Genomic DNA, 25,876 nt, shown 5'->3' on the forward strand with positions numbered 1-25,876 from the left:
GCTGTCAGTCTTGATAATGCCGTCGGTTGGGAAGGGTTAGTTGGGGCTGCTGCTCATCTGGCCTTTGCGTGGTGGATCTGCTGAGAAGGAGCAGAGCCATTAGACATGCTGCAGTGACTACAGCGAGAACAGAAAGAGAGTGTGTGTTTGTGTGTGTGTGTGTGTGTGTGTGTGTGTTTATGGAGGAGTAGAGATGTATGATGAAAGACCCTAAGATGGAAAGTGAGTGAAAGAGATACAGCAATGTGGAATGGGAGGTGGAGTTGGGTGGGGTTGATGGAGTGTGAATGAGACCGAGCGAGAAATCAGGAGCGAGAAGACAGAAAACAAAATGGTGAGATAGAACAGCAGCAGGTAAAGGGGGAGGGAGGAGAGAAGAAGGCAGAGAGGAGGTGGAAGTGGAGGAGGAATGATGCAAGAAAGTAGAGGACAGTTGAATAAAAGGAAGACTCATTGTGCAAAGAATGATAAGCAGAGGACAGAGTGTAAATATTCCCCCACACATAAAATGCTGGAAGGGATCAAAGTTTGGATTAAAAACAGCAGAAATGTGACATTATATCAGATATTATCTCCATCACTTCTCTTGGTGCTCAGTCTGATACTGTATCTCTACACCATCTTTCCCCTCAGAAGCATCAGACATGCAACACATTTCCTCCAACATCTGGGAACATTTGGCTCTTGTGGGTGTCAGAGATAGTTGGAGTGAAGTTGAGTTGAGTACTTACTTTTCACACCATGTTGTCAGTTTGAATTCAAGAAATCAAAGCATTAAATATACTTGCAATGTTACTGTGTAGTAGTATTTGCTTTGTATGTGATTTGTACATATGCTTGTTGGTATTACCATCCATTTGAGGTGTGATTAGCTTATTGCAGAACATGGATTAAGTTGAATATATCATGGTTATTACAGTAAGATACTGAATCTACCTTAGTATTGCTATTTCATCCAGCACAGGGTTCATACGGAGTAAAACAAATTGTATTACCCTTAACAAGTCTCCTAATGCCAAAGCAAATTATTAAAGCAAATATTTTGATCTGACCATAATTTATGCTTTAGTGTGGCTTTTTCTTGCCTCAAACATGATCTTGAAGGATTGTTGAAAAATGGACAGAAAAGTACAAGTTATTCATTAAGTTAAACAGCAAATGAGAAGTTCTGTTCACAGTTTCTGCAACCACTGACCTGACTTCAAGTTAAGCTTCAAGACAGAGAGAAGATTTTAAATAAAAATCTCGCCAAGCTGTTGATGAGACAGCATATGGGATGATCCGTGAGACAGGCAAGGGGTAAAAAAGCCAGGATGTCGAGCCGAGGAGTCCAGGAAACGAGCAGCGGTCAGAACCAGGGAATGAAGCCAACTAAACAATCTTTGGGGCAGGTGTATGAGTCGGGGCCTGGGAAGGGAAAGAGGGAAAATACTGCGAGCAGTTACAAGGTCTGTCAATGACAGACTGAAGAGCTGCTGCATATAAAGCTGCAGAATGAATGAGGAATATGTGTGAATGATTAGTAATTAGGAGATCGGCTGCGCTGGAAGCTGGCTGGACTGACTTTATTTATAATGCACTTTAAAAATGACGAAGTTGACCAAAATGCAACATTGTGCAGGGTTAGAATGTATAAAAAGATCAAATGAGCTTCTAAGCTACCACTAATTTGTAGTTACCTTCAGCTTTTCAAAATCTTTTAAACTGTACTTTTCTGCTCCATATTTTGTATTTTAGAAATGAGTGACACCTCACACGAGTTAGATGCAGTTCACTTGTAAGTGAGATTAAAAAAAAAACAAAAAAACCAACAGGCAGTCCGGAGCGTTGAGCAACTGCATTTTACTTTATCACACAACTGTCTGTTCTGAACGTGCACAATGGCTCAGTAGGTATTGAGAAACAGCTGCCCCCACCCCCACCACACACACAAACACACACACAGTGAGACAATGGCACCTGCAAAGAAAACTTAATAGGGAATAATGTACCCAGTCATACTGTGCTAGTACCGTACAGTACAATGGAAAAAAAAAAGAGAACTACAATATGTCCAAATAAAGCAAAAGTGCAAAATTATTTTATAGGTAAAAGTCACTTTTGTTACTCAGTCTAAGGAAAAACCAACAAAATGGGAAGACAAATGAAAAGGCTCTGTCTAACCCTTTCAGTGGTGTTGGAAACAACAATTTTCTTAACTTGGGAGTTGAACAAGTCGCCCACTGGCTGCTGGTGACATTTACTGATAGTGAGGATGTGATGTAACCATCATTGCTGTTTAAAGTAGGTTAGGTCCTAGCAGTTGAGGGGGGTGTCTGAGCTTGCTTATATCACTTTGATTATCAAGTGGACATCAGTACAGGAATGGAGAGAGCCACAGCATGTGCATACTGTAAGAGTTAATTAGACCAAAGCTCATACATGCAAAGTCTGACTGACTAATGTGATTACATTCTGTAACAGGAGAGAAAAAAACATCTCATTAAAAACTATTTGTTGGACATGTGCATGCACACCAAATTATAATTATATAACAAAACCTTGGTGAAATAATAGATTTTCACGTTTCTCTGTGTTCTGTGTTGATAAAACTAAATATTTACATGAATTTGACCAGAAAACATGAAATTTCAAATGAAAACAAATGTCTGTTTTCTCATTTAAGCAATAAAAAGTTAAAAAAAAATCCTGACCATAAGCAGTCGTGGTAATTAGGTACAATAACATGACCCCATAAATAGATATCAAAATCAACAGTCAGAAAGCTTTAATTAATTAAATAGTTTATTTGTTTAATCACAGTAAATGAACATAGATGATTAAAATGAGACACTTTTTCAGTTTTAAGCCCTGAAAGCTGAAGCAATGTCCTTGCAAAGCCTCTAATTCAAGCCTGAAAGATTGTTTAACTTTCTTTAAATATCCCCTTTGTACGCATATTCAAGTATTTTATTAACCAGAAAAGCATTTTTTTTATATCTCAGCTATTTTTGGGTTTGATTGTGATCTGGAACCATGAAAGCTTTCATGTGAGAGCTGTAGAGGACTTGAACACTTAATGATCCAATACAATTCAAATCCACGTCTGCAGTAATAATGACATTATTAATTAAAAGGTTGCATCAGTTCATTCTGATATTGAAAAGCTCTAAAAAGTGTTGCCAAGAATAAGAAAGCTGATTTCACCTACTTGATCTAGATGTTAAGTGGCTTAGTTATCAAAACATTTTAAAAGATAATCAGCGAACAGAAAAGAAGAAAGCCAAAGTGCATACATTAATAATTATATCACTTCAGACTAATGAGTCTGAAAATTTTAGGCTCATATGACTGAAAAACAATTCTGCATCTTTTAAAATAGGTTTATTTATTTGTTTTTATTTAAATTGATTCTGTTTACTTTTCATGCACTTCACTTTCTACTTGAGGGTGTTTTTTATTCATTGTATTCTTTTTTAATGTACATGAGTGGAAGTACTCTACTTTTAATGCACATTAAATAGCAAGGTGAGCACTAGTTGACTCTTGATTTAGGATTTAAGACACAGAGGTGTACTCATGTCACGTGTAATAAACCCCTATTTCAGCAGTGTGCATGTATTATTGATGGAAATGTGTACTTTTCCTGTTTTTTCTAATTGTGAATTCTCACTATATGTAATTAAAATTAAGCCATTTTTAACTATAAAACTTCTTAAAGAAACCCTCAAACCCCAAATTGACTCACATGATAGATGCAGCTTGTGATTGAAAACTTAATGAGTCAAATAAAATAAACACGCTTCTGATTTTTTAATTTTTTCTTTGATATTGTAATTAAGTTTTTTCAGCACCTCTCCAGAAAACTTGTTTTTCTGACATCAGAAGGAACTGGTTTGTCCTCTTACAGCCTTGTCATTGCATAACTCTTCTTCTTCTTCTCTCTCTTACTCAGGAAACAAAAGATGAATTTTGGCATTAGCTCCTCCCGATTCCTGCTCTCTTTCACACACTCTTACACACAAACACACACACACTCTGTGCCCCGTCGTCCATTGCCATCTCTTTCATACTGTTTTGGACTCCCATATATATGAAATTTATTTTTGGGGGGGCTGACAGAGACAGAGGAAGAAACAGAAAGACAGAAAATTTGTCTAATAGAAAGTGAGAAAGGAAGGGGCGGGAGGTAGCTTAGTGAGGCAGGGAGGGAAGGAGGGAGGGGTAAGATAGATAGAGAGCAGGCAAGCAAAGGGGACGGAAGGGAGGGGAGTGAGAGAAAAGAGGGGGAGCACATGTGTATGCTTGTCACTAAGGGGCTGGGAGAAGGACTAAGGGAAGCGAGGTAGCTGGCCACAGCCGCCATATGCTGACTGGATTCCTGTTCATGTCTGCTCTGTGAAGACTGTAGGTTTCTGTTGTGTGCTGGCTGGCAGGGGAACACACCATGGGAAGCTCACATCTCCTCAACAAAGGCATGCCTCTGGGTAAAAAACTAGCTCTCTGCCATTATGTGTGTGTGTCTTTCTGTGTGTGTGGGTGCGTGCGTGTGTGTGTATGTGCTTCCAAAATGTGCGTGCGTGTGCACTAATATTTGTGAACTCAGTGTACATTTTTACCTTCATTCTCCCCTCCCCCTTCTCTCTCGTCCTCTCCCTTTTTCCGTCTCCTCCTCCTCTTAATTCTTTCTCACACTATCTTTTCTCATCGCTCAGCCTCTCGTCACACAAGAACGGTTAGCCTTTTCTCTGAAGCTCTGTGTGGGTCTGCATGTGTGTGTGTGTGTGTGTGATGAGAAAATCTCTGCTATTGAAGGCTCCTCCATTTGTGGCGACAGAAATAGATCTCTCGCTCTCTCCTTCCAGGGCTAGCAAGGACATGACACATATTTCCCTTTCATTGTGTTTCTTTTATGATGAGTGGTTCCCTGACACACACATAAACAGTCTGCTGCATGCACACATGCATGCGTGTGAGGAGAACTCATCTGACACACACAGCATTGAGATGCACACACATAGAGCCGTATTCCCTCACAGGTGATAGGCATACCTTGTGACTGTGGCTGGAAAAGAACCTTTCTAGAAAATAGGATCAAAGTAGGGCTGCTAGGAACAAGGAAATGGTGGAGGTGGGGGTCGGATGTGGGGGTGGAGGGTGTGAAGATAAATGATCAGCCACCCGAAAACTGAAATGTTTTATCTTAGGCTGTGTAAATTTGGCTCTCTGAGGCCATTTACCCGTGAATAAACAAAAGATTTTATTATGTGATGTCATCAACAGGCTGCAGGCTTTATCTCTTGATGACATCAAAGACTAGAGTTGCACTTCTGATCTTTTTAACCCCCCCCCCCCCCCCCCCCGGCCCCTCTTTCTCCTCTTGCTTTGGGAGATTAAAAAAAAAAAAAGCTCCATTTCCAATCCAAGGTCACAAGAATACCAACGGAGAATTACAGTTGAAGATGCTCGATGCTTTTTAAGATACCTGTCCACCGGTCGATAATCACTTCATCAGGTTGTGTTTCTGCACATGGTGAGGTGTTTTAGGGATGGTATACAACAAAAAAACAAATCAGCTTGTCATTCCTGATACAAGCATGACTGATGGATGGAGGTGATGATTCACGTTTGGAAAGACGGGGGTGCTCTGATCTGTGTGTTGAGTCATGTTTGATGTGACTATACAGGCCCAGATCAACCACATGTGTACCAGTACCCTCATAAAAACAGGAAAATCAGATTTACAGGAAGAAATACTAAATGCCATTTTGTTCTTTTTTTTTAAGAGCAATTTATTTGGTGGATCAAACTAAATTCTCTTTATAGCCCGACACCAAGGTGGAAAGTAGTGTGACTCCTTTATTGCTTCAAGCTGTTTCCTTCCAGAGGCTCCATGTTGACACACTCCGTCATCATTAAATCAAATGATGAAATTTAGGGAAACTGCTACTGCAGTAACATGTTAGCTTCAAGGAACCAAATGATGATGTTAAGTACCATTAGATGTCAGTGCAGATCTTAGAATATCAAATGATATTCCAGTATAACGGAAGACAGGAAGAACACACAGACATTGGATTTTCATTGTGCAGTCCAGACACGTTTCATTTAGAGCACTTAAAGTGGTACAAAGATTAGAAATGACTTTAAAAGATAATGAATATGTTGTTCTGGATTCTGTTTCAATGGAGAAAAATACATTAAAAAAAATCTATGTTGAAATGTTAGGTGGCTAAATAACACCAGCATAATACAACTTGCAGTCTCTTGAGCTCAAAACAGAATTAGACACGTCAAATAGATTTGAATTTACTTCTTGTTTTTCTAATTACTCTTGAAAACAAACAGACCCTACTTTAACACCTCGAGTCCATGGTCCTTTACTTCGGAACCTAAATCTATTTTAAGCCTTCATAGGCTTAATAGTCCTTCAGGAGGAAACTTCAAAGTGATTGTGACTTTATTTCTGCATATTAACAGTTAATCCAATATAGCAGACTGGCCATTATGCTTTAATCCAGTTACAGTCTGTACTTAAATGTAGAATTTCCAGTAGTGCAAGTATTGTTTATGCCTGTTTATGGTTTGTCAGTTGTAACCAACCATTTCTGACTGGTTGCAATATCCATCGCACTATGGATATCAAAAATCTTGCATTTAATCACTGAATGTTGTTAAATCAGCCTAATTTTGAGGGACCTACTGATTCAAAGTATTTTATTTCACACTGAAAACCTTGCGATGTCACATATTTTTTCTTTATTGCTATAGTAGGGGGTTGTTACTGATTCATTGCATAGCTATACTGAGCTACAGTCTAGCTCAGAAGATCAATAAAACTGCAGTATTTTTGCTATGGGGATGGAAAGCCTGCTTTTTACTGATTACTAATCTTGATTTGCTTCCAGTTTCTATACAGTGAGACATGTAAATGTTTTCAGTCTCAGACTACAGCTCTGAATTGGTCACCAAAATGACATTCCAGCTGAATGCTGCAGTCTGTTTTGCCGCTAGTATGTTTTTGTTATGGGAACAAAAAGCTGACAAACCTGAAGTTGCTCGCTGACACTACCTGCAATTATGTGTATCTGTATGTACAATTGTATCTGTGTGTGTGTGTGTGTGTATGTAAGAGATTTGCATGGTGATCATGTAAGCACTTGTACACATATCCCTGCACGGTGCTCATTTCAGCCACCATAGACTAGATACGAGCTGAATATGCACCTGTGTGTCAGTGCATGTGGGTGGGGTAGATGAAGGAATGATAGAAGAAGGACTGGTGGTGGGATATATTTCTATTTCGGGGGGGGGGGGGGTGATGGCAACACTGAGGGGGTGACAGATGATGATATAGGGGCTTTATAACCACACCGTGTTGTTGCATGAGAGCCAGTGACATTAGAAATCAAGCCTGCAATGGCTCGATGCTTGGTTTCTACGGTCACAGAAACATCGCTTTTCTTCTCTTCCACACACAGATGATCATATAAACTCTGCAACTAAAATGCAGATGTCTTATCCAAGTTCATGCTTAGTTCACTTGGAAAGGGACTAAAAGCATAAGAAGTTTCCGCTGAGACTTGTGAGACTTGAGACACACAAATGAGTGTGTTTTTGCAAAAGCACAACTCAACAGGAGCTTCCACTTCTCAAGGTGATTTTCCAAACACAGGTGCAACAGCTCATTCTGCTAATGACCAAAGCAGTCTACCAGGCACAAAACACAGTTTAGTGTAGAAATGGGAAATAACGTGACGTGTTGATAATCAAGCTTGTGTCTTATTGTCACACATGAACACAAAACAAACAGGACATGTAAGCACTGATTACTGAAGAAGAACTCTTTGGCTTTGATTAGAGAAGAAGAAAAAAACGTTTACGGGTCTACTCTGACAAAGCCATGACACTCCACTCTTATATCTTATCAATATTTACATTTTAATTGTGTTTTATGGTTCAGGATCAGACAGTACACATGAATGAGGAAGAACCAATAAAGCCTAACGTAACTAAATAACTGTAATAAAACAGAAAACTGTCAGCACAGCCTGCTGTCTACTTCTGGGATGTCTGTAAACAGCTATTATCCAGCAAATGAAACCATGTGAATATCAACCCGTTGGCGCATTTTTGCATCCTCATCTGACTGACTGACATTTTTTTCCACATTTGGGCACAATGCAGGTAAAAGTGAGTAATATGTAGGGATGTATTTTTTAAGTAAAAACACTGTTCACCAAAACTGAAAATTATTCAGATTTTGCTCAGACAACTGGTAGTGGTGAGGTGTTTCTTTATGGGTATTGTTTGACAGGAGCTGGGAGACGGATCAATGCACTACTGCTGCATTGTAGTGATAGTGATGTATCGCTACCAGATACTGATTAAAACAGAGTAGATGCAAAGATGAGATGTCATTAGACATGTGATTGTTCTTCAGATTGACAACCCTTAAGTGGCAAAAAGCAGGTTCAGGGTGACACAAACTGTTAAACCAGCTTAAAAGCTCATCTGAAAGGTGAAAGAGATGCAGTGCTTTCACCTGTACCAGCAGATTCAGTAAGATGTTAAGTTTAGTAAAGAGAAGAAAGCTAAAGCTGCATTTCACTGACACAACTAGAATCCAGGGCAGAAATGCAGATGGTTAAATCACTTTTGTAACAGGCCTTTGTAATTCTGATCCCCTGATTCACACGTTTTTCCAGTCTTCTTGGTCTTCTCCATTACATTTTATTGAAAACAATCTCAAACATTTCTTCAAAAATATGTTGAGACTCTTTCTTGCAAAAAATGTTTTACCAAGATCCTGTAAACCTTAATTTCACTGGCAAATTATCTTTGAAGGGATCCAAGTGTTTATGTGCCTTCAGGTTTTGGTGATTTTTGCCAGAGCAGAAATGAGGTCCATGTGAATACCAGGAAATCCAAGTTTTTACACGAACAATAGTCTCTTTTAAGACTGAAATCCTTTTATTTAGGATTATATTTACTAGTTTTACTCCCCATTCTATGACTATCAGCAGCAACCATGTTGTATTTTTGTCACACAGTGTTTTAATAGCAAAACCCAGTTTGTATAAGCTGTATGGCAATAGCTGCCAAAGTGTGTCCCTCAAAGTGAAAATGTTTGAAACAGCAGATTGTATAGGTTATATTAACAGAGAATAGCAACTTACCCCAATCCTAACAAAACTAAACTAAAAACTAAAGTGTCATTTGTTCAGGTATTGAATACAACATACAAGACAAAGATATGTACAGCAGGGGTTCAGAGATCCTCATGTTCAATGATACACTACAGAACTTTTGCAGCTTTCTCAGCGTTGCTTCAGTCACACGTTTTGTCCAACAGTTACAAATCCCACATCCAATTATTACTATAAAAAATATTGTAGTTTATTGTAAGGACACACAGTATCTGTGAAAACACAACTTTCATTTGTAAGAGTTTGAGAGGCCATGCGGTTGTGGTCAAAACATAGACCAAGCAGCTTGTTACTGACTTTCCATTGTGCCCGGCAGACTTCTCATTACCATGCACATTTTGAAAGCACGATCATAGCTGACCTTTTTCATTGTCTTTGTTGATGAAAAGTCTGATAATATTGCCTCCTTCCTTGAGGACGAAATCCAGACGCTCTTGTGAGCTGGTCAGTGACAGCTGGATATAAGCAAGCTGTAAAGCTGCTCTCATACTGCACTCCCAGGAGTCTTTGGCAGATGCTTTTCTCCATTTTGAAATGTCACTTAGACTTGCTGCCATAATTTCTGATTAAAAATGTTTTGCTTGGGGTGCAATTTTCATCTCTTGGATGTAACTTAGTCAAGCCTTGCATTATACCTGGTTATTGCTTTTAAGTGAATTCAGACCAAAATGCTTTTAAACCACATTTTTAATGTTAAGCAGGCAGCAAAATGAACACTTATAGGCTGCTACATTTGAAATATCAAATATTAACATGGAACCAGATTGATTGTAGTTGTGACAGAGCTGAATATGTGATGTGGGTCCCTAGCGGCTGTCAAAAGGCTGATTTGCCCTATAAAGCTTTCAGCACATTACCCCAACTTTAGACTGCGGTGGGAAAAGGTGGCTGAAGTATTTGAAATAATGAGAACGGAAGAGAGGAGATGAAGGAAGTGGAAAGAGGTTTAGGAACTAGACAGAGTGTGGAAAAAAGCCTGGGCATTTATTTAATATAATGAAGGACTTAATGAGTATTTAATGTGACAGGAAAGCAGGAAAATACATTTAGTGACAGACAGCAAGAAATAATGGATACTTGACTTTGTTCAGTTTTTATTATACAGTAAGGGATTGGATTGATATTTATTGTACAGGGAAACTGGATGTGTGTGTGTGTGTGTGTGTGTGTGTTGGGGGTGGGGTGTGTGTGAGTGAACAGGCCAGTGTTTTATTATAAAGTACGAGTCAGCAGTCGGTAGTGTTGGTCCTCCCAAGGTCATCCGTGGTGCTGGAATGAGAGTTATTTCCTCCTTCAGTCTGACCGAGTGTGAGCAGGAGAAATGCTTGGAATCTTTGTTACTTTCCAAAAACCTCACAGTACATGGTCCTGCACAACAGACTAGTCTGAGGAGATTTAATCATTTAATATGTCAAAAAGCACATACTTTGTTACACATACTGTTTTTTTTCTTTTTTTTTTTTCTTTTAACTATTTGCCAAGTGTTTTCAGTCTAATGAAATCTGGTAAGGGATTCGCTTGTTGGACAAAAAACAAACAAAGAAAAACTGAAAAGTGCAGCACTGCACAGGCAGGCATGAGTCTATCAAGTGACTGCTTTACACTATGGATTTTGTATTGATGCACAAGTGCAACTGCCTCCAGGCAAATCCTGTTAGGTGTGAAGCTAATGTTTTACCAGATCACATAAGGTAATGTTGGCGAGATTCAAGTTTCATCTCATTGGCGTTACTGTGCTGCAGGGCTGCTTTATCAGATCATGTTTCATTCTGTAATCTGCAGATAAGAAGACTATACAGAAATGGATTGCTGGACTGCTGAATTGCAATCTGCATTTGCCTTATTGCAGTTTCTGAAATCTATTTTAAAGAAAAAAAATCTATGCCACTTGATTTTTCTTATTAGCAAATAATTCAGGAAGTTTGTGAGTTGTCAAGTTGTCTGTCTACATGTTGTAAGCAGAACTGGGGTAGAAACCAGAGCTGTAGTCATGTACCTGACACAATAATGTCAGTTTTTAAATTACTAAAGCAAGAATCAAACTTGTTGGTTTGTAGTCTGGTTGATCTACGTTAGTAAGTCTGATGCAACCCTAAAACATGTTGCTAGACACAAACCGTACTTTTTGTGTAAAAATTGGTGTCAAATTCCTGATCCCAGATGTAATCTTTCATTCTAGGGTCACTGTAAAATAGCTGTGTGCGCTGCACTGATATAAGCTGAGGGAAACATGGGTCTGCTAGTTTAAAAATAACTAACTTTCAAGTAGAAATGGGGGATGGGTGGATACTTCTTCCTCTTTCACAGCCTCAAAATGAAAGCTTTTTGGCATTTCAGGATTAAAAAGTCCAAACAGAAATCCTTTGATTCTGTTTTCTGACAACAGAATAGTTCATTTTTTGTCAGACATACACGGCAGACACTGCAGCAGAACGATCAGGATGATTACTTCTTGATTTTTTTTCTCAGTGTTTTTCTCTAATCCCATTATTCAGTGTTATGCTCATCTCTCACAAGAGATGCAAAGTTCAACATCGCCTTGACTTTTTGAGCATGTGATAAATAGAAAGACAGACATAAAAAGAAACGGTCTGAATGCAGCACAGAGACAATGATTTATTTTTCTTTTAATGACCGCTTTAATATTTTGGCTTCCTTCTCACAACGTTGGCTTATGCAACTGGAAAAGTCTGTTCAAACTGTGGGAATGTCCACTTTGCATCAGTCGGAAGTTTTAAAGCAAACTTTTTTTTGATTGATCTGACAGGAAGTTGCTTATTTGAAACGTTGGGTCTGCAGATCCCAGATGGGAGTAAGTAAGACATGAGTGATGGGCAGAGTCAGCAGCATCGGTAAAGGGACACATAAGTCTGCTCTTTTTCATCTACAGCTTTTCAGGGCTGTCAAAAACTTTACATGTCAAAGATTCCCAGTTGCACAAACTGTAAATCTGCATCAGTCAATGCTTAAGATGCTACAGTCTCAGTCAGTGTGGCTGCTAGTAGCATGAAATGATTAATCCTTCAGAATTTTGAAAGGAACTATAAGAACAGGGAATTAATTGGATTGGGAGTGAATATGACTAATAAATGCAACTCCTATCAATCACGGTCTTTGTTAAGTCCGAACAAAGGCCCACTTGTGAAGCTGTTTGGCACATTTACCTTGTTAACTGCCTTTTTTCCTCCTGTAAAACCTAGCAGCACTCTCAGAGTGACTGTTTAATCTGAAGTGACCATTAAACAAAGGATCTACTAGAGATGCTGCTGGACAGACTTGTTCAATTATTGATCGGATTCAGCAACTGTTGGTTGTTGTTTTGGTCCTCATTGCACAGATTTCTATTGTTAAGACTGACATTTATTTTCCTGGGATGTTTCTAAACATCTGTTTTCTACATTTGTTCATAAGATTTCACACATTCAGATATGCTATGCCTAACATTTAATGCTCAAACACATTTTTCAAGTAAGTCACTGCCATAAAATGAATAAAATTGAACATCTTTATAACAATTTTAAATTTGTTGGAAGAAAAACTAAGAATACTAAGAACAACTTAGTTATAAATAAACCAAAAGTAAGTGTTTGCAATAAGTGTTTCGGGGAAAAAAACATCTGTAAAACATAAATTCACACTGCAGTCATCAGTAAACAGCTGCTTCCAGATAAGCTATTTTAGTTGTTGTTGATGATGAGGATGTTTTCTTTCCGTTGTTTGACTGCCATTATTTCTGTCACACTTTTACCATAGTAACTGCATCAGTGTGGAGAAACACTATGAGATGCAGATGCACATCCTTAAATGGGTGGGAGAAGTCACACATTTAATCAATAACCAAACTGGACTAATACTACCCATTTAGGCCTAAGATGAGACACTATTTTTACCTATAAGAATATTTATATTCAGCTGATGACAAAACTATAGTTTCTTTTCAAAAAAAAAAAAAAAAAAAAATCCCAATTGTTAAGGGGTAAACCTACTTCTTCATTGTTACCATATTTTTGGGCTCACTAACATTTTGTTTCTTTTTCTTTCTCTTTTTTTTTTGGTTAGGCATCAGGCCACCCATTATGAATGGGCCAATGCACCCACGCCCCCTGGTGGCGCTGCTGGACGGGCGTGACTGCACTGTGGAAATGCCCATCCTGAAAGACGTGGCAACTGTAGCTTTCTGTGATGCCCAGTCCACACAGGAGATCCACGAGAAGGTAATATACTAAATTTCACATCTGCTCGCAAATTGTTCACTTTTTTATTTATTTAATTATTTTTGTTAAACCAATTCAGAAAACGCCACTTTAATTTTAAAGAAATGCCTCACCAGCACAGGTTTGATGTGTAGGGTCAAATAAATAGGCTTGTTTTACATGGTTTGTCCAAAACTGAGAAGAATATGGTCGCCTATGTGGGTCTTTACAGTTTTAATGATTAAAGAAATAGAAATGTTTTTGCCTGTCTTCAAAAAAGTTTGAAGCTGCAACTAATTACGGCTTTTCTGTCATTTTGTGTGCATTTGAGTCTATAAATAAAACGTGAGAAGATCTGTAAGAAAACATCAGAATGACACTAATTGTCACCTTGAAAATGCATGCTAGTGAAAACCTAAATACATTTAATTTATCCTGATAAATGGCTGAAGAAAAACATCAAATCTTTACATTTACAAAATTTTATTTTTCAATAAATTTACTTATATTTGTTTATTATTGTTATTATTAGAACATACAGCTTTTCTTTTGGCTACCTTATGAGTTGAGGCTGCGATTTAACCTACATCATACTGGATAAGATTTCTTCAGTTACCGAAGAGGAGATAAAACAAGAATTAAATCATGAATTAAATGTGAACCTTTTTCTGTGTTCAATGTAACTGAAATGTTTAAAAGGAAAAAAAAAAACAGGCCATTCTTCTCTTTATATGTCATATTCTAAAAATATGACAACAGTAATATGACATTGTGCTCACTTATTTATTTATTTACTCATTTATTTCCTGTCTTTTTTCCCTGTTTTTGCCAGTAGAGGGACAATGCATAAATGCAATGAGGATTCGCTGTTGAAGCTGAAAAGAAAACACTGACTGTCATTAAGAAAGTGTTGAACAGTTATTTAAAAAAAAAATTATGACAGAGGAACAAAGATGACGTCAAAGAAAGAGAACGATAAGGGAGAGAGAATAAAAACTACAAAGAGTGAAACTTTAAATGTGGGTCATGTTCAGATCCTGCCGCTGCCAGTATGGACAGTAAATGGGTTTGTATGTCTGCTGGCAGGGTTACGTCTTGTTCTGGGTGTGTGCCAGGCACACTCTCTCAGTGAGCGTGCTCGGTAGGCCACAGTATGGAAGAAACAGATGGCCCTCCCTCTTTCTCTTGCTCTCTCTGGCTCTCCACAAAGCAGCCAACCTCACTGCGTAATTAAAAGGACTTCTTTACTATAATTGAACCACATGTCATTTTCACCCTTTCACACATTAATGAAAAGGACAGTTGGCAACATTATAATTGGATAATACTATTAAGAGGAAACTAATTAAAAAGGTGATGCTTGAGCAGCTTTACATCATAATATATTCTAATTCTGTGTGAAAATCGAATGATATTTTTCAGTCATTATACTTCAGTGCCAGTTAAGACAAAAGGACATTGTCTCCATTACAGACCTCTCAGAATGCAATAAGAATGGTAGTTCATGGTAGTGTTAGACAGTGTTTCTACATGTAGCTACCCTTTCCAGAAATTTTGTTTTCACACACAGGTAGGAACATTCAAAAAATGGCATTTGGAAAACGTTTCATCCGAACCGCTCATTTAATGTTTAGTCTTGTTTATGATTGACTCTGTATACACGCTAAAACAATGAAACTTCCCTGTATCAGTCAACACATCATGCAGCCTATGTGTTGTGTGTTCAGGTTCTGAATGAAGCTGTAGGGGCTCTGATGTACCACACCATCACGCTGATGAGAGAAGACCTGGAGAAGTTTAAAGCTCTGCGCATCATCGTTCGCATCGGCAGCGGTTATGACAACATAGACATTAAATCCGCTGGAGAACTCGGTATAAACAAGAGCACACACAAACATTCAAACAAAGACAGACTGTGAATGTGAAAATCATATTTGATGCACGGTGAATGGTTTGGCAGTTTGCTCGAAAAGAGGAGCAGACCTGTGTTTTTTAACAGAAGCTGTCTGAAGGGCTGATAAGAAGCTGATGTCTTAAACCAAAGCTACATAAGTTTCCAACCTTAAAATTCTGACAATGACATTTATTATGTAGATTCCTAGAGTCGTCGTTGCCCTGTAGCATGCAGAGGTTGAAAAACTGCCCTTCACAGCTACCATACTTTTTCCAGCCCGGGACATCAAACAGCAGCTTTGTTGCACTACATCATATGTCAGCAACAGGATTTCAGCACGCCAGCTGTGTTAAACACACACCTTGCTTAATGCAGCAAAGACAGTCAGGAGGACATGATTGGAGGAAGAGAGGGAACATAAGAGAGAACGCGACTGTGGGAGATATAAGACAAGAATCAACTCTGGACTGACTTTTATTAGCTGGAGAGATCTCAGAGAACAGACAATATACAATTTGGGGGGACACACGACTACAACGTTTTGACAAGTAACTTGTGCCACTTTAACTGCAGCAGACAGTCATCAGAAAGGTTTTCTTTTGGGAAGGCTTAGTTAGGGGCAACACAGAATGGAGCCACCAGAAGACTGAAATTTTTACCATTCTCAACAAACTAATACATCATCCTAATTGGTATTTTCTTTGCAGTGGCAAAATTTTTATAATTTAACACGGGGTCTTACTGGGATTTGTTGCACTCTATGGCTGCAAAAGCCGAGCCTTGTTTTGTGTTTGTATCAGTCTCTTTTTTTTCACCAGAAATGGTGATTTTTAGTGAATATAGCCAGACTAAAAAGTAAAACTGTATCAATTATAGTAGCTGTGATGTTAAAATGGACTATTTATGGGGGAGTATGAATATAATATCAAGCTTTAGGATCATTCTTATTGAAATTAGAAATGTTGCTCAGGAGCTCAGACTGACCACCAAAAAGGTCAGGTATTTAGAAATGTAGCCTTGCCTTTTCCTGTGAAAACTGCTGACATAAAACTTCCAGCATACACTTGACTCAGCAGAAATCACTTTCACTAAACTTCATTGAAAAAAAAAAAAGAAGAAGCTATTACTAATCCTTATGTACTGTCTGGTCCAACAGGCATAGCTGTATGTAATATGCCTGCTGCCTCAGTGGAGGAGACGGCGGACTCCACGCTTTGTCACATCCTCACCTTGTACCGGCGTACCACCTGGCTGCACCAGGTTTGTAGCCTTGACTGGATATTAAATCAAACTCATATGAACTGGATGTAAATGAACTAAATCTGAACATGCTGGTCGTAGCTGTGCAGTTGGTCTTTACAGTTTTAGTTACCACGTCGACTAATCATTGTCAAACTGACATATCAGCAAAATTAAAACGTTTCATTTTCTTTAGAGTGTGGCAGTATTTGAAAGACGTTGATGTAAAGTGTAGAAGGTACAGTAAAATGATTTGTTCCTCAAATCATTCTCTAGACTTATTCATTCAACCATGATCACATGTCTAAAAGGATTCAGCTTCTGGTCATTAAGTGCACAGACATCAGTTATTGCTGGATCATGTTGGGCTGTTTTGTTTGTGGTGTCTGCTTCACATGTAGAGGTGATAATTAATTGTGGTCTGTGTCAGGCTCTGCGGGAGGGCACACGAGTTCAGAGCGTGGAGCAGATCCGGGAGGTGGCGTCAGGAGCGGCGAGGATCAGAGGAGAGACCTTGGGACTAATAGGGCTTGGTGAGCTACAGCACTGCTGTGACTTTGTGGTTTGTCAGTGTGCGCATACAGTAATATGCAGCGCTGCTTTAATATAAATACTTCAGTCAGCATGCAAATTTTGCAATATTATTAAGGTTCTGCTCAGGAAACTTACATATTTCCCATCCTTTTTGTTTTGGAAGTGTTCATATGCATTGTGTGAAGCTCCTGTGTGTTGGCGAATGACTCCATGCCTGTGGGCTTTGTATTTCTAGGTCGAGTGGGCCAAGCTGTAGCCCTGCGAGCTAAGGTTTTCGGCTTTAATGTGATTTTCTATGACCCATATTTGGCTGATGGTGTAGAAAGATCGCTGGGACTGCAAAGAGTTACCACACTACAGGTAAACACACATGCTGGGGTTACATATTGGCATTACAGCTGCTTATTTTATGTAACTGTTTTGTAACATTTCCCCCTTACCAATGCCTAAAGAGAAATAAAGGAAATAATGACAAACCATGAGTTGCAAGAGAGAGATGCCACACATCAGTCATTCACACATCTGAATGGAGGAGCTCTCTGCCTGTGAAGAGTGAGCTCAGTCTTTTATACCCTTAATTTTTCCTCCTTCGCTAAGCAGATGAAACATATGGAACCGCAGAACAATGGTAGCCTCTTCTCTACTATTTGGCCTTGGGTGTCTAATTTGGTTTGACTTCTGTGAGGAGTAACAGCAACAAAAAACTGTTGCAACAGAACTTTCCCACTGTAGGCTAACAAATTTTATAGAGCAAGTAATAGTAAATTATCCAACCTAAATGGGAGGATGAAGTAGTTGCTGGACTACCTGCCCTATTTATGACGTAACGGCAAAATAAAATAAAGATGGCGATGTAACATGGCAGCCTTCTGTTGGGTGTGCTGCCACCTCTATAAATAACTCATTCTAAATTATGAGAATGTTTTCATTCAGACACAATTGTGATTTAGACTGTGGTAAAATATATAGTTTTGAAAGCAATACCTAATTTTTGCTGATTTAAAGCCAAATTAGTTACACACTGTACCTTTTAAACACTTTGCCACCTTTTGTATCAGTCGGATACTTTGATAAATAAAACAAGCTTGCATACTGGAATAATTTTGGTAGTTCAGTCAAGTCTTTAACTACAGTGTACCTTGGATAGTGCATGTTAAGTAGTTGTCTTCAAAGAATTTAGACTAAATATTTGTCAATCCTTGCTACCATTTTTCCTAAATACTACACTATATACTTTGCAACGTGACAAATTGGTATTCCTTAAGATGCTGCATCCACAGTCTGTGATAGGGAAAGGATGCCTTCATTGACAGAAATATTGAAACGATGTAAGGAACAAAAAAACAAAACTAAAACAACTTAAGATTAAACAAATCCTTTAAAATGGCCCACCTCTAAGACAAATGAACAGCAGCAGGAGTGTTAAAGGGGATTCATGGACACCTCTGTCTCTTTTCCTTCCTAGGATCTGCTCTTCCACTCTGACTGCGTTTCTCTGCACTGCAGTCTCAACGAACACAACCATCACCTGATCAACGACTTCACCATCAAGCAGGTAAGCTGAGACAGCCATGCAAAAACACTTACAGTTACATCAAACACTGCAATCGAAAGGCACAAATATTAAAGATGAAAACATCCAGGGAAACCCATCACTGACATATATATTAATAAGTTCTACATTGTGTGAACAGCTCATGATGATACAGTGTGAAGGAATATCCATCAATGTGAGCTCTTCATCAACTTGAAGGATTTGAACTCTTAAACTTTGAACAATTTTCTGGAGGAAGGAAAAGTGGAAAGAATATTGCCTTATGTGGATCAATAACAATTCCTTCATTTATTTTCATGCACAGGTTTCATTGGACATTTCTATACTTGAAGCAAACATTTTATTATTTTTAATTTTGTTTATTCTGTGACTCTGCATGTGTGTTAAAGATGCGTCAGGGGGCATTCCTTGTTAACACAGCCCGGGGAGGTCTGGTGGATGAGAAAGCCCTGGCTCAGGCCCTGAAGGAAGGGAGGATACGTGGAGCTGCTCTGGATGTTCATGAAACAGAGCCATTCAGGTAACCTATTTTCCTCTTTCTGCTCAGAGGTCAACCCTGGTGAAGATTCAGCTGGTCATAGAAATTCAGCTGGTACCACTAAACAGAGAAAACACAGATATCATACAAGAAAATACAGAGCAATCTCTGTTATATCTATGCTTTTGCTGCTCAGCAGTGCTGGAAAATGTGAAGGATAAATGTACAAACAGATGCAATGATCTGAGGTGAATTCAGTTTAAAGACAAAGAAAGTTGGTGCATGTTTTCCCCTGTATCTGCTGTATCAAGGATATTAGCTACTCATGTTCAACTTTGTTTTTATTATAATTTCATAATCCACAAAAATATGTCAGTGTCTGACTGGTCTGACTAAAAGACAAACCAGTTAAGCATTCAATCACTTCAAACAAAGCGTGCAAAACTTAATTTAACTTTGTTAGCAAATTCTTTAACTTAAAGGCTTCCTATTTCATTCTAAACAGCATCAGAAAGACCCAAGCACAAACTGCTGCTTGTAAACATGACAGCTTCCACAAGCAGCAGGCAGACCACCAGAGCATTGGTTTTAAGCCATATTGGTCTCCATTGTCAGACATGTCTGTGTGTATTGTGTGCAGTTTTATCGGGTCATGTACACAGCTCAGATTTTCTTAATCACAGCACTTACTCAGAAAAGCTTGTTTCTTAAATCCCTAGCAGTTTCACTTCAGGACAGTTTAAGCACAAGCGTTACGGTTTTTTCTTCTTTATTTCATATTGAAATATGTGAGTAATATATTGGAAAGAGCCAAAATGATCAAATCTTAGCTCCACTGGGGATTTCTGAAAAGAATTTCCACTTTTACATTCATCAGGAGTTTGTGCATCATAAATAAGATTTAAGCTATGTAACTTTCCTGTTGCGGTGCGATGGACTGGCAACTTGTCCAGGGTGTAAAAAAAGACTTTATTTTACTAGACTGTAAATAAACTTAAACCCAAAGGAAGCTGCTGTGTTTCTGTATCTTATGAGAATCTTATTTAACTGACATCTGTGCTACAGGTGTCAAAATACAGCAGATTCTTGAAAGTTTAATAATGAGAAATGCTGGATGTTGTTCATGCTGTCTTTAACAGAGCAGTGAATTGCTGTCAGCATGCAGTTCCCAAGGACTTTGTTTTCCTAGATGATTTTCTCTATCATGTCACAGCGCCGTTCTGCTTCTCTCTCTTCTGTGTTTAATTACTTTTGCCAAGGCAGAGATGATGTTTTTGGTGGTGTTGGTTTGGCTGTCTTTCTGCCTGTCTGCCTGTTAGCAACATAACTCAAAAAGTTGTGTAGAATTTCCAGGCAGGATTAGATTTTGGGGCTGATCCAGATCAGTGTTTGAATCCAGGAAATTGTTTAGGATTCTTTAATTTTGGGAGATGGGGATCATTTTGCCATTACAGGTTCTGAAAAAAAGTGGAAGATCATGGTAGATATTAAATACCATAACAGCTAACCCAGATTGCCACCATTAGACAAAATACATATTTCTGTAATAACTTCAAAATTATTTTAGCCATTTGCATCATTATGATGATGAAGGAACATTTCCAGGGTCAAAGATTCCAAGTAAAATGTGGCATCTATCCTGCTGATGGCAATCAATAGTCCGATTATAGCTTAAAGTATACATAAGAGTGCTGGCATGGGGTAGGTAACTGGGTGGGTCTTTTGTGGGGTTTTTTTCAGGTGAGTGACTCTATGGCTTGGCGGAGGTCTGCATGCTGAGGGCTTGTAGTTTAATATAGAGTTCAAATAAACTGTTACTTTTACTGTGAAAAATATTTAAATAACTTAATTTTACTCATATTGAGTGATGGATTAAATGATTTGCTGCAGCTCACACTGACTGTACCATTTGCACATGTGCCAGTTTCAATCAGGGTCCACTGAAGGATGCTCCCAATCTGATCTGCACACCACATGCCGCCTGGTACAGCGAGCAGGCGTCTCTGGAGATGAGAGAGGAGGCAGCCAGGGAAATCCGAAGGGCTGTGACAGGTTTGTACACAGTCGTACACACCGCCATGGGAATATACTGAAAACATCGTCTGAAATGGAAAATGTAAACCTATGCCAAACAGAGAAACATTTCTGGTGTTTCACAGCAGTTAAAAATAAATTACTGTTTTCATTTATTTATTTAGACGTGAGAGGTGGCCTTTCTGTTTTCTAAGGAAAACGTTTACTTTTTCATCTTTTTTTGTCTCTCAGTTTTTTTTTTTTCTTCATAAATGACCCGTTATTCTACCGCTGGCCTGTTTAATTTGATCAAACTTATGCATCTCTGTTAAAACTGGGTCAGTTTTTTTTAAAAGGAACACCTGCTATGTATTGTAGTCCTTTAACACTTGCCTACTTCTCCCAAGCAAGATGTACAAAGCAGGACTTTTAGATCAAGTTTCTTTGCTTTAACAGTTCAGTAGATAGTTTTTTTTCTGTCTTGGTTATTCTTTTGTGACGTCTTTCTTTCTTGTTTTTAGGTCGTATTCCAGACAGTCTGAAGAATTGTGTGAATAAAGAATTCCTCACCCAAAACAACCACTGGGCAGGAGTTGACCCAGCTACAGTCCACCCCGAGCTCAATGGGGCTTATAGGTAACAACTGACACTGCAAAAAGCAACATGAAGGGGTGGTCTGGCCTTTATTGTTGTCATTTTCCATCATCACAAATAATTTTTCACCAAATATGCCAGAAAGTCAGAATGATACCTGCCAAAGTTATAGAACTACAAAGGAGAGATATGTTTGTGTTTTTTAAAATCTTGTCGGCATGCTGCCACCTTGTTGGATTTACAGTCTGCTAGTCCAGATTTGATGACAACACCTACTACACATGATAAGAGAGGCAGCATGCGGATCTATAATTATACAGTCAAGTACAAAGCAGTGCAGATGACTGGGCAGTGTGTACCAAACGCAACACACTGGTTGCTTTGCATTATTTTGAGAGCATTTGCAGAGTTTAGCCCTACACAAAAAATAGTTCACAACAAAGGGAAACAGCTTTCAATATGGCATCAAAAGTGTTCAGATAAACCTTGTGGTGGCAGAGATAATCATTTTCCTGAAAAAAAAAATGCAATTTCGAGAGAAATAGACTGAGTGTTTAAAGGGTTAACTCCAGTCTAAGCAATCAAAAAGGTTCCACAAAACAACACTTTAATACCACTGTTGGTCTTTTATAAGTATTACCCAAAGTCAGTTACTTTCATTTGACATTTATTCATGGAGCTTGTCAGTTCTTTGTTGTGTTCATGAACAACTTCTGCTTGAGCAGCTACTATAAACATCCCAAATGTAATTGAAAATGAAGTATTGTTGTCTCTCGCGGTTAAATCTCACATTTGAGAAGAGGCAACAAGTTTAAAATGGTAACAAGATTCAAATCAAGTAAGGAGGGGGGTGGGGGATCGGGTTATTTCATATTTTAGTCAAGCAAGAAGTGTGTATGTAAAAAAGTCTTTTAGTTTTACAGTTTGGATGAATTATCTTCTAGAAACTGGAAACAACTTTGCAGTCAATTTTTAGGCCATTGCCAACTGGTTTAGCAAACTCCAAGTTTAATGGCAGCACCACTCCCCCGCTCCCACATACACACACACACACACACACACTACTAGTGCCTGTTGACGGTGGCACACCTGTCAACGTGTGACAGCTCCATCCATGTGCACCATATAGTCACTAACATTTCATACTTCCATAACACACTTCTGGACTACTTTTGTGGTTTACAAATTCAACTCGTGGAATAAGGTCACAGTGGTTGGATGTAGTTCTGCTTCATTTTGAACCACCGTCTATTGTTGTATCAGCTCTTCTTTCAACAAGCCTTTAATCTTTTCCACCTTTGCAGGTATGCCCCAGGAGTGGTGAGCTTGCCAGCTGGTGGCCTCCCACCACCAGTTGAAGGCATTGTGCCCAGTGCTGTGCCAATTGCACACACCCTCCCGCCCACAGTCGCACACCCTCCTCATGCACTGTCTCCTGGACAAAACACAGTGAAGCCACCTGAGGGTGACAGAGAGCAGCATCCAAACGACCAACTGTAGCTTCTTTGCACACACAAGCACACGCTTGCCTGTGTTGTCTGGTGACTGGAGGATGTTGACACGGCAACGGGTGCCATAGTGATAATTTTCCAAATGAAAAGTTGTTGTCAGACAGGCTCAGATTGGATTCTCAACTCTTTGGCCATTGCTTCCCAACAGCCTGGTCACGCTCCAAAGAGGAAGAAAAGGAAGGTAAAGACGAAGAGGGAGTGTTATTAAGGAGCACAACAGTCGTCCTCTACCCCAACCAGAGCTTGATCTGCTTGATTACGGTTGCTCTCTACATCCTCTTCTAGAGGTTAAAAACATAAATAAATAAAACTATCCATTGATTTGGGAAGAAAAAATGCTGGATCAAATTCCGCTGTCATAGACTGTAGTGTGTCCAAAGTTAGAGGGGCGGGTTTCATGTTTTTCTCTCTTTTCTGTGTCCTTTCCTTAGTCTGATGTACAAGCAAACGTAGTGGGTTATGAAATGAATGTAACCTGTCTGTGTACAGTTTTTAGACTTGCAGCAAGAGGATACCGATTTGTTTTTCCAGTCTTAAGAAAAATGAAATCTCTACGTAGCAAAAGTTTTTGAGACAAAAACTTTTTTTTTTCCTTTTCCTTTTTTATGTGTCTCCATATTAGCAAGCCCCCCGAAAAAAGAGGCAGCTTTTTGCACTCCATCTCAGGAAATTAAGTTTCCGCAGTTGGCTTATTAGTATTTTTTCTTAAATGAATTTCTTTTTAATGCCACTTAGTGCTTTTGTTTTGCTACCTTGCTTGCCTTTCTGTGTCCCACTACATTGGACAAGAAAAAAAAAACTTAAGCAAGGGTCAAAGTTGATCTAATGTTTGCTTTTGTTGGATTTGTTAAAGGGGCGTGACATATTGCTCTTGGGACTCCTGTAAATGTTTGAACCAAATTGAGGAAGAAAGGCCTCAGAGATGTGGGAAACTGGTATGCTTGGCTGGGACTACTTCTTTCCTTGTCGTTATTTTAATTTATACACAAACAAAGTGATGCACTGAGAGTTTGTAGCAGCTGAGAGGTTGAAAAATGGTTCATATTATAACTTTGCATAATTGTCCAACGCTTCCCTTCCCACACAATAATCCTGCAGATTTTGGAGCATGAACAGTTTAATCATTTTCAGGCTGCCACATCCTTGGAAATGAGTGGGGTTTTTTTTAAATTAACGCTACCTGTCACTCTATTAAAGTTTAATCATACAATAGAGATGCTAAGTTTTTTCTTTCCATTTTAAGTTTTCCTATCTATTGTACAGATCTACAGAATCAGGATGCTTAAAATAAAGCCACTTTCTTCCAGCCTTCTAAGGCCTTTAAATAAATAAATAAAAGACCAAACACTTTGTACGTCTGATCATCTTTTTAAAAGAGGAACTCCCCTCTAAGAACAAAAAAGCCTTTGTTTTCCTTAAACATGAGGAGTTACTTCCATATAAACACAGAAAAGCCGTAACATTAAACAGCACAAATTTAGTTCCACCAGACCAGCAGTGTTTTAACATTTCAAGCTGGGTCCTTTCTGACTATACCATTTAACCACCCTCTGTGGCCTGTGTGTCTTTGTGTACATATGGTGTTCTGCCTGCCTGTGTCAATGTGACTTGGTTGTATCTGTGTCTAAAACAGCAGCGCTGGGAGGATGGGTGGCAGCCAGTACTGCCCACACGGCATTATCACAGCTTAACTGGTTACATTCCAACTGAGGTAAACAAGATGCTGACATATGTCATATCAGTGGTTAAATATATCTAATATCCGTCTTCGCTCTACAATATTTCGAAGTGATTCCAGTTTAGATGTTGGCAGGCCAGTTGAGTGACTGTGTTATCTGTGCACACCCCTCCTACCAGCAGCTGAGTAGTAAAAACAGTTTACTGTTGCCTACCTGGCATCCTGTATGGTGAGGTGGTAAGCGTAGCGATCAGGGATGGAAATTTCTCCAAACTGCCTGTGAGCTTTTGACACCTTTTAGCCGGCGTTGAGATTCTTAGTGGGGCTTGTAGAAACTAAGGTACTGTGGAGCTGAAGCCTCCAAAAATCCTGAAATTATTGTCTAAACCTTCAATTGTGAGGTATTCTTCCTCACCAGATGCCTACCATGTTGTGGGGAAAAAAAAAAAACCCAAAACGCTTCACTTCTTCTTCTTTCCTGATAGAAATTGTAAACATTCCTCCTTTGAACCGATAGGTGCCACGAGTACAAATGACGGACTTACTTGAGGTGCTCCTTGAAATTCCATCCCTGATGGTAACACACAGTCCACTGATGCCTACTTTTGTCTCCTTTATGGTAAAGTAGTAGGCGTAGCAATATACAGTATACATATTCTATATTCTACAGTAAATATCATTATTTTTGGTCAAATAATGAAAACCTAAAAAAAAGATAGGTTTGTGACTGTATGCATTTGTATGAATTATTTTAGAAGGAAATAAACTGTGGAAAGGTGATATTTGTTTGTGCCAGTCTGATTTAATAGTTTTAGCAATTTGATTGAACAATTATCTCTTTTTGGAAATAATCCTGCATATGAAGTTGCAGGAAGGAGTATTTGAGCTTCTCTGTTGTTTGCAAATATGTAATTTTTTTCTGACAAAATTTTGACACTATTCTACTTTTGACTATTAGGATTTCTAAAAAAAAAAAAAAAAAATCCATACCTGCTCCTC

The 25,876-nt window shown here is 38.8% G+C and overlaps 1 protein-coding gene across 1 annotated transcript; it reads left to right on the forward strand.

Annotated features, from left to right (window-relative positions):
- Positions 1 to 4,315: 4,315 nt before the first annotated feature.
- Positions 4,316 to 25,548, forward strand: LOC306763117 (C-terminal-binding protein 1). Its single transcript, XM_079249826.1, has 11 exons — positions 4,316 to 4,466; positions 13,248 to 13,402; positions 15,109 to 15,253; positions 16,432 to 16,535; positions 16,945 to 17,047; positions 17,284 to 17,408; positions 18,514 to 18,603; positions 18,993 to 19,123; positions 21,006 to 21,133; positions 21,616 to 21,730; positions 22,993 to 25,548. The coding sequence occupies exons 1-11, from the start codon at positions 4,427 to 4,429 to the stop codon at positions 23,186 to 23,188; spliced, it is 1,332 nt and encodes a 443-aa protein (XP_079105952.1). The 5' UTR covers positions 4,316 to 4,426; the 3' UTR covers positions 23,189 to 25,548.
- Positions 25,549 to 25,876: the final 328 nt, after the last annotated feature.

Source organism: Telmatherina bonti, assembly GCF_933228915.1.
Source record: "Telmatherina bonti genome assembly, chromosome: 12".
Classification (NCBI taxonomy): Eukaryota; Metazoa; Chordata; class Actinopteri; order Atheriniformes; family Telmatherinidae; genus Telmatherina; species Telmatherina bonti.

Excerpts from the sequence above, each read along its gene's own strand:
- LOC306763117 (XM_079249826.1), top strand. The coding sequence starts at position 4,427 with ATGGGAAGCTCACATCTCCTCAACAAAGGCATGCCTCTGG. Across the intron at positions 16,536-16,944 it reads GTACCACCTGGCTGCACCAG|GCTCTGCGGGAGGGCACACG; the intron begins GTTTGTAGCCTT and ends GGTCTGTGTCAG. Across the intron at positions 21,731-22,992 it reads GAGCTCAATGGGGCTTATAG|GTATGCCCCAGGAGTGGTGA; the intron begins GTAACAACTGAC and ends CCACCTTTGCAG.